At 60.3% G+C, this 9,113-nt stretch overlaps 1 protein-coding gene across 1 annotated transcript; it reads left to right on the top strand.

Annotated features, from left to right (window-relative positions):
* The first annotated feature begins 272 nt into the window (after positions 1-272).
* LOC111151801 (WAP, follistatin/kazal, immunoglobulin, kunitz and netrin domain containing 2) lies at positions 273-4,687 on the top strand. The gene is made up of 2 exons (XM_022510012.1): positions 273-473; positions 3,167-4,687. The coding sequence occupies exons 1-2, from the start codon at positions 273-275 to the stop codon at positions 4,685-4,687; spliced, it is 1,722 nt and encodes a 573-aa protein (XP_022365720.1).
* Positions 4,688-9,113: the final 4,426 nt, after the last annotated feature.

Here is a 9,113-nt window from a genome sequence, read left to right as displayed (position 1 = left end):
CCCAGGATATAAATCCAGGCTCGGGCCCTGCTGCCGCTCTTCTCCCTGCACACTCAGGAGAGGGAGTTTCCTTGCAAAGATCTTCCCTTTATCTGAAGCCGCACAGCCCAGCGGGGCTGCGCTGACTTGGTGGAGGGGGCCCCGGCGGCCGAGAGGAAGCCCGCTGGGGTGGGGAGGGCAGGTGTCTGCAGCCCAGAGAAGGGGAAGGCCCTGGTGGGCCCCAGCCCCTGGCCTTGTCGCAGGGGAGGTCTCGAGGCACCGCAGACCACATCATGTGGGCCCCGGGGTGCGGCCGGCTCTGGTCCCGCTGCGCGCAGGCGGCGGTGCTCCTGCTGCTGTTTGGGGCGCCCCCGAGGGGCCTGGCACTACCGCCCATCCGCTATTCCCATGCTGGCATCTGCCCCAACGACATGAACCCCAACCTCTGGGTGGATGCCCAGAGCACCTGCAGGCGGGAGTGTGAGACGGACCAGGTGAGTGGGAGTCCAGAAGCCTGACATGGACCACGTGAGTGTGTCAGTGAGGGCACGTGGGAGCCTTGGGGTGGGGAGACTCAGGAGCCCCCCTGCAGGATCTGGGAAACGGGAAGGAAGTTGGGCCCCAGGCCACAGAAATAGGGCGTGATGTCTGTCCAAGTCCAAGGTCCAGACGAAGAGGTGGGTGTGACATCCAAGTTCATCAGGGACATGGAATCCTGGGATTCCTGGTCTCATGTTTGCTGAGAGCTTCTCCCAGCCAGCACTAAGCCAGGCACACCACGGGGACAGCCCCGCCGCGACAGGTGAGAGCAGACACTCAGGGCATCTCGGCGAGCAGCATGTGGTCCCATTGCCAGGGATGGGAGGGTAGGCTTGGCACCTGCGTCTCTCTGGCAAAGCGGAGGCCTCCAGGCCACCCCCCCACCTAGGGGTTCGCACCCTGACCCTGAGATCAGGCCAGGCTGATGGGGAGAGTGGGTGGGAACAGACTCTCCGGTTGTCCCTGGGAGGGAAGTGGGCTAAGTTTCAACCTGCCAGATTCCTCCATCCTCCCTTCTGCTCTCATCAGAGCAGGCTGCGGCAAGCCGAGCAGGCCTGGTGCTGGAGCAGGTCTCTCCCAGCTCCCGAATCCCAGGGTCGTTCCAGCCGCTCCCCATGGGCAGTGAAGACGAGCCTGCTGGTACCCAGCTCCTGCCTGGACACAGGCACTTGCTGTCGGCTCGGCCAGTTCCTAGGTATCCGGGCCAGGCAGCACCAAGGAATACGAGAGATGCTCCATTTGCCAAACACATGTACTCTACGGAAAAGCCCAGGACTGCCCCGCAGTGAGTGGTCTCTGGCCCCACGGTGTCCAGGGGACAACTGTCAGACCTCTCCGGCCAGATGCTGCCAGTGAGCAGTGGTGGTGCTCAGGAAAGGGAAGATGGGGGCAGAGCGCTCCCACTCCGCTGAGGTCATGAGGTTCTTTGGCTACATTTGCAGGGAAGTCTGTTCCCCTGGCGCAGGCTGGCAGGATAAACCAGGTAGGGTAAGGGACGGTGAGCCTGGCAGATGCTGTGTGTCTTGAGGAAAAGGCTAAGGACTCATTTGCCTAGGGGTACAGTCTGGGCCCTCAAGCAAAAACTTATAAGGATTCCTTCTAGGTTTCCTGTGCCCAGAGAATCCTTCCCCCCATCCGCCCAACCCCGACTCTGGCGACCCAACCTTTCATGGACCTCGGGGTCCTAAAGAAGCTTCCTGGGCTTGTCTTTTAAGGAATTTTATGACCCTCAGGCCGAAGAGTAGGTTCTCCTGTCTGCTCCCCGTCCCTCCTGCCCTCCATCCCGCTCTGGGTCTCTCGGCCTCAGACCCCAGCTCTGAGATCTGCCCATCCCTGTCCCAAAGCCTGCCCTGGGGTGGCCTAGAAGCTTATGCCAAGCAAGGACGGCAAAACAAAGTCCCCATTCTGGGCCGAGAGGGGGAACACAGTAAACAAGCTGGGCGGGCAGGTTTCACACGGCTCCTGTGGGGCATATTTCCCTGCTCTTAGCTGATGTGGAATGTCCAAGAGGCTGGGATATAAAAGTCAGAGCCACAAAAGGCCAGCTCGAGTGGGGAGCAATTCCCAGAGCTACTACCAGGACGCAGGATTAGGACCGTTGCCCGCCTGCCCAGTGGGGACGAGGTGTTATTGTCGAAAACACCACGTGAAGTCCTTGTTTGTGCCGGTCCCAGAGCATGTTGCTAATTTCGAGGAATTAAACTAATGCTTTACATGGCCCCACAGAGAATCAAGGGGAATTACAGCCCTAGCAAGTCCTCGCTGACGGCTTGGCCGACCTTTGCCACCCAAGGGGCTGTTTTCCTTGTTGTTGGCCCCCCATGAAATGCCGCACACGTCAGAGCAGAGCCCCTGGGCCTGGCACAGCCCTCCATGGTAGGACCTGGCGTCCTGGGCCTGTCCTGCCTGCCCTTCCCCTTGGCTCTGAACAAGCGTGGGCCCGCTCTGTGACGCGTGTGAGGCCGGCCTCAAACTTCTGTCCTAGAGCTGTCCAGTGTTCCCTTCTTAGGGTTTGCTGTGAGCTCTTCAATTCGGCCAGGGCATCCCGACCCCAGGGGAGAAAAGAGAGAAAGGCAGACTCCTTTGTTCCCTGCTGGACCTCCTTTGTGGCAACCCTATGAAGACGTGGAAGAAGAGATCTCCTTTCAGAATCCCATCCACCTGGAGCTCAGAGCCCTTTTCTGTCCCTTGCCAGCTCTTGGGACAGCTCTTGGGTGTCTCTTCTCTTGAGTCTCTGCATTTTCTTCTGTAAAATGGTAGTCAGAGAAATGTCCCCTCTGGGAGGTGCATGGCCTACCTCCTCTCACACTACCAGCTGTGTGACCTTGGGCAAGTTACTGCATGTCTCTGTGCCTCTGTGATCACTACCTGTGAAGTGAGGCTGATGGCTGTGCCCACCTCCTGGGGCCTGCCGTGAGCAGGAGAGATGCTGACAGGTACAAACGTTCTCAGAAGAAGGCCCGGCAAATAGCAGAGGCTGCGTATCTGCCAGCTCCTGTCATCATCCGAATGGGTGGCTGGCCACAGGCGGTGAGCCCGTGACCGTTCCTTCCACAGACACCAGGGGTGGGGGGTGAGAGGTGGAGGGGAAACCTGGGTCTATGTCCTGCTCCCCCTTGCTCAGACCTCTCCATCTGGCTCCCCGCAGGAGTGCGAGACCTATGAGAAGTGCTGCCCCAATGTGTGTGGCACCAAGAGCTGCGTGGCTGCCAGGTACATGGACGTGAAGGGCAAGAAAGGCCCGGTAGGCATGCCCAAGGAGGCCACCTGCGACCACTTCATGTGTCTGCAGCAGGGCTCCGAGTGCGACATCTGGGACGGCCAGCCCGTGTGTAAATGCAAAGACCGTTGTGAGAAGGAGCCCAGCTTCACGTGCGCGTCTGACGGCCTCACGTACTATAATCGTTGTTACATGGATGCCGAGGCCTGCTCCAAGGGCATCACGCTGGCTGTCGTCACCTGCCGCTATCACTTCACCTGGCCCCACACCAGTCCCCCGCCGCCCGAGACCACCGTGCGCCCCACCACGGCCTCCCCGGAGACCCCGGGGCTGGATACGGTGGCCCCGGCTCTGCTCAACCACCCTGTGCACCAGTCGGTCACTGTGGGCGAGACTGTGAGCTTCCTCTGCGACGCGGTGGGCCGGCCCCGGCCGGAGATCACCTGGGAGAAGCAGCTGGAAGACCGGGAGAACGTGGTCATGCGGCCCAACCACGTGCGCGGCAACGTGGTGGTCACCAACATCGCCCAGCTGGTCATCTACAACGCCCAGCCCCAGGACGCTGGCATCTACACCTGCACGGCCCGCAACACCGCCGGGGTCCTGCGCGCCGACTTCCCGCTGTCTGTGGTCCGCGCGGGTCAGGTGGTGGCCGCGTCGGAGAGCAGCCCCAACGGCACGGCTTTCCCCGCCGCCGAGTGCCTGGAGCCCCCCGACAGCGAGGACTGCGGGGAGGAGCAGACCCGCTGGCACTTCGACGCGCAAGCCAACAACTGCCTCACCTTCACCTTCGGCCACTGCCACCGCAACCGCAACCACTTTGAGACCTATGAGGCCTGCATGCTGGCCTGCATGAGCGGGCCGCTGGCCGTGTGCAGCCTGCCCGCCCTGCAGGGCCCCTGCAAGGCCTACGCGCCCCGCTGGGCCTACAACAGCCAGACCGGACAGTGCCAGTCCTTCGTCTACGGCGGCTGCGAGGGCAACAGCAACAACTTCGAGAGCCGGGAGGCCTGCGAGGAGTCCTGCCCCTTCCCTCGGGGCCACCAGCGCTGCCGGGCCTGCAAGCCGCGGCAGAAGCTCGTCACCAGCTTCTGTCGGAGCGACTTCGTCATCCTGGGCCGCGTGTCCGAGCTGACCGAGGAGCCCGACGCGGGGCGCGCCCTGGTGACCGTGGACGAGGTGCTCAAGGATGAGAAGATGGGCCTCAAGTTCCTGGGCCGGGAGCCGCTGGAGGTCACCCTGCTCCACGTGGACTGGAGCTGCCCCTGCCCCAACGTGACGGCGGGAGAGACGCCGCTCATCATCATGGGCGAGGTGGACGGCGGCATGGCCGTGCTGCGGCCAGAGAGTTTCGTGGGCGCCTCCAGCAGCCGGCGGGTCAGGAAGCTGCGCGAGGTCCTACACAAGAAGACCTGCGATGTCCTCAAGGAGTTCCTGGGCTTGCACTGAAGCCCCACTCCCCCTCTGCCCCTCCCCGATCCCCTCCCTGGCCCTCGTCCACCTCCCCACCCCCCACGCCCCTCAGTCTGCAGACTGGGCAAGGTCAGGCTGGACAGTCGGAGGCCAGCGGGGAACAATCCACCAGAGATTCTTAGAACAATTTCTAGTCTTAGGCTCGAGAAGGGGTCTGTATCTCCTGTAGCTGTGGGGGGACAAGAGGAAAAGCCAAGAGGCACCTGCAAACCATTCCTGATGACTAGTTGGCTCCGGCATTGCGACCCTTTCTCTTTGCCGTCCAGTCCCTTCCGGTGGCTCTCCAAGCCCCCAGCTGGCTCCCAGCCAGGCAGCCAGAGATGGCGTCTGCGGGGTCATGGGAATCATGGAATGAATCTGTTTGCAAAAGGGGTAGGTGGGGAGAGAAAGGAGGGCCCAGGGACTCTTTGGACAAATTCCCCAGAGCCCCCTAGATCATTAGGAACAGAAACACCTTCATGTTAGGGCTTGTAGGAAGCGGGGGTGGGGCATGGTCTGACCCAGCACACACCTTACCCTGAGGTGGTGGTCAGCCTGTGCTTCAGTCAGGGGTGCCCTGTGGTCTCTGAGGCCACCATGGCACCAGCAGAATACACATTCTTCGTGTTTCTCCTTGACTTTATTGGTTGGTTTTTTGATTGTTTTGATTGTTGATGTATTGATTTAGCTCTGTTCAGTCCAACTCAGTGGGCATTTTCTGAACAATTACTGGGTGCCAGGCGCTAGGACACAGAGTTAGTCACTGCCCATCTCCTAGTGACTGAATGTGAGTGTCCAGATCCCAGGGTCCCATCCCCCGGACCCCCATTCCCCAACCCTGGCCCCCAGAAGCAGACCCATGGCTGGTCTTCCCAGCTGTCAAATGGTCCCATCTGATGGACAGTGAGCTTTCATCTCCCACTGGCCTCTTTGGACAGAAAGCAGATAGAAGCCCCAGGATCTGTTTTGGTGGGAAGGGAGATAAAAGGAAAGTCGGGGTTGGGGTGGGGAACGGGGTGAAAGGAGGGAGGGAGGGAGGAGGGGAGTCAGGCTTGGGAAGGAAAAGGAATGTTGCTCGATGCTTCCATCTGGTGGTGGCTTTGGGAGCTGCAGGGACCTGAGGGAAGCTCTGGGTGAGATGTGGGAGGGCAGGTTTGGGGATGTGGCACCTTGCTGGTGACTTCTTGTTTATGGACTTCCTGTGCAGGTGCAGCCACCCCCCCGCTACACACACCCACTAGATAAAGGACTTGGGAAAGTCACTGTCAGCTCTACATCTGCGCCCCCCCATTCCCTCCTCAGCCTTTCCTTCTGTCCAGGCCCCTCCAAAGCTGAAGAAGGTCATTGTGGGACATCCTTGTTTCTTCCTCAAATGTAGGGAGGAAGATACCAATTAAAAGTTCATAGTATCAACAGCCCTTCTTGTGTGATTTGTTTGGGTTAATGTAGGTGTGCGGGGGTGAGGGGTTTACTGTCATTTGCTCTGGTGCCCAGGAGGGAAGTCTGGCCAACAGGACCACATCTGGGTGATGGAAGGACACAAACATTCATCCCACTTTGCAGCTCCGAGGCTCCTTAACTGTGGTGCTCCCCACAGCTCAGGAAAGCTGAGGCCAGAGAGGTGAGGTAACATCCCCAAGAATACAGAGGCAGGAAGATGGGGGACTTAGGCCCACATGTTCTAACTTGTATCTCAGGCCCCCTACCCATCAGGATAGCATGGCCGGCCAGGGGCAGACTCCAGTCCCTGCCACTGATGGCACAATGGGAAAGAGGTGGGCCACCCAGCTATAGTTCCCTAGGGGGCCTCTGGGTGAGGCCTGGTCCCAAAGCCCTATGTGCACTCAGAGCACATGGTTCGGTTCCCAGGATGGGACCGCAGCACCTTTGGTCTCAGGAGTTGGGGATGACTCCGGAGATGTGTTTGGGAGCCTGTGACCAGGGTGGCATGCCGCACAGCTTGCCTGTCCCTCAGGGTGCAAGCCAGCCAAGCTCAAGAGACACCTGTCCCCTGTCCACTTCCCTGGGTCTTCCAGGGCCACACCCCAGGGAGGAATGCACAGCCAGCCCCGCCCAGCCCAGCCCATCCAGCCAATCTGTCCTTAGAGATAGTTCCTGCAAGAAGGAGGGGGCTGGATCGGGAAGACAAGCTCCTCCTGGGGGGCCAGAGGAATGGGAGCTTCTCAAGTCACCTTTGGGGAAATGCTGAGCAGAGCACTTGGCCACCGGCCCTCCCTGCTTGGGTCAGGGAACCAGGGAGCTGAGACTCAGCGCCTCACCCACCTCAGAGGCGTGGGGACATCCTTTTGCCCCTGACGGGTCAAGTGTCCGTCCACATGCTAGCTCCTGCCACCTCCCTTCTTGCACGGCCATGGGGCCTAAGCCCTGTGGCTGCCTGGTGGAAGTGTGACATCAGGGGACACCAATGGCAGGACTCCTTCTCGTCAGCTCGCAGCACACTTACAGCCCCAGACCCCGTCCCTCCCACTCCAGCCCCAGCCTGGCAGAGTGAGAAAGCCCGTCCGGTGCCATCAGACCCACCTTGGTCTGCATCTGGTCTCCGACACTTCCCCGGTGTCTCTCTGCGCCTCTGTGTCCTCACCTGTAAAACAGAGGGTAGGAAGTGCACTTCCTGGAGATTTGGGGAACGTGGCCCTATTAACCTTGCCAAACTGAAAAGCCTAGGAGACAGAGCCTGGCACAGAGGGCTGTCCCAGCGGCCCCTCCCGGCCCTCAGCAACCAGCTGGCCGACAGCGGGCCCCCAGGACCCAAACCCCTCGCCTCCTCCTTCTGGGTCCGGGATCTCACAGACTCCATGAACATACACGGTTGCAGATATTTTATTCTGTTGCTCAAAGCACATTGAGATGGATCACCCCACATGTCTGGGGGGGGGGTCAGAAAATACAGGCACTTAGGGAATGGGCACTTATCATAATGTTGGACCTACTACATGGTATGTATTTCTTGGTCCTTGAAACCACGTGTGTCTGGTCTGTGTTACCCCGGTGTTTCACAGTCACTGACCTCTGGTAGGTGTTCTGTAGAGGTTGGACCGAATTCACAGGGCCTGGTTGCCTGGGAACTTGGGGAGGCTGCCCATCAAGTTTGGGAGGTGTGGCCCCAGTCTGGGCCCCAGGACACAGGGGGATGGAGCCCCCCCTATAGGTCTGAGGCCAGACTCAACCTGCCTTCCTGTCTACACTGGACACTCACTCCTTCCCTCCTTGCATCTGTTGTCTGCCCCCGCCCCCCGTCCTCCTCCTGCTCCAGTCCATCTCTGTTGGCCCCTTCAGAGGCCTGCTCTGGCGCCGGCTGTCTCCGGGCCGGCCAGAGGCCTCTGGGGCAGGACAGCTTGGCTTTTTCCACCCTCAGCCTCCCCCAGCACCTCCAGCCTCCTAGGACACTCTGCTCCATTGTCTGCCCAGCTGCTCCATAGTCTGATGTCACCCCCTGGACAGCGGGACCAGAGATCTGGGACCAGGGGCGGAACCTGAGGAAGAAAGGAGGAGAACAAACACACAGCCGCATGGTGATTTCCTCAGGCGGGGGGTTGGGGGGGCGGAGTGCCCAGTGTCCAACTCTACTGTTGGAACATCAACACTGAGCGGCTTCTCACCATGCGACAGGCACCAGTCGTCATCTCTTGTCTCCATCAGGACTCTACAGGACAGAACGCTATTCTGTGTTTGGGGAAACTGAGGCTGGAGGGGACGTGAAACTTACCTGAGATCACCCAGCGGCCACGTGGCAGAGCCAAGACTTGAATACAGGCGGTTGGCTTCTCTCAGTGTGTGACACGCATGTGTGCACACATGCACGTGTGCCCAGACAGCCCGCCCGTACACCCCGCTCCGGGCTGGGCAGTGTGGAGTCCCATCAGGGCCCCAAACCTCTCCCAAGAGCCTGCCTCCCATCAGCCTCCCCGGGGCTGGCTTCTGACCTTGTCCTGTGACATGATATCTTGATCACACACAGAAGCAGTCATGGCCTACATTCCTGAGGGAGACATCAGCCTTATGCCTACTCATCCTCCTGGACCCAGATCCTCCGGGGAGCCTCTGCTGTCCCCTGGCCGCAGCAAGACCCTTCCGTTGTCTGTCTGCTTCTGCACGTGCGCCACCCAGGCCGGAAGTACTGCTGGGGGGCGGGGGCCCCAGAGGTCTGCGGGAGCCCATTCCCCACAGCTGACAAGGGACTCTCTGGATGAACTGATGGTCCTGGGACCAAGGGCACAAGGTGCCCTGGGAGGCCGCAGGCTGTGGAGGGGTTTCTCCGGGGTGTTCCCTGCTTTTCCCCAACTCTACTTCCTGATGCCGTCTCGTCCTCCTCCTCCCACTTCCTCAAGGAGTCTGAAGTCTCTCTCCCGCTCTGGGAATGTGTGATTAATATAGGCGGGATGGGCGGCAGGGTTCCTGGGTC

This window comes from Enhydra lutris, unplaced genomic scaffold (genome assembly GCF_002288905.1).
Source record: "Enhydra lutris kenyoni isolate GAN:26980312 unplaced genomic scaffold, ASM228890v2 scaffoldscaffold26, whole genome shotgun sequence".
Lineage (NCBI taxonomy): Eukaryota > Metazoa > Chordata > Mammalia > Carnivora > Mustelidae > Enhydra > Enhydra lutris.
The sequence above is the reverse complement of the archived record's forward strand: the minus strand, read 5'-3'. Positions and strand labels throughout refer to the sequence as shown.

Excerpts from the sequence above, each read along its gene's own strand:
- LOC111151801 (XM_022510012.1), top strand. The coding sequence starts at position 273 with ATGTGGGCCCCGGGGTGCGGCCGGCTCTGGTCCCGCTGCGCGCAGGCG. Across the intron at positions 474-3,166 it reads GGGAGTGTGAGACGGACCAG|GAGTGCGAGACCTATGAGAA; the intron begins GTGAGTGGGAGT and ends GGCTCCCCGCAG.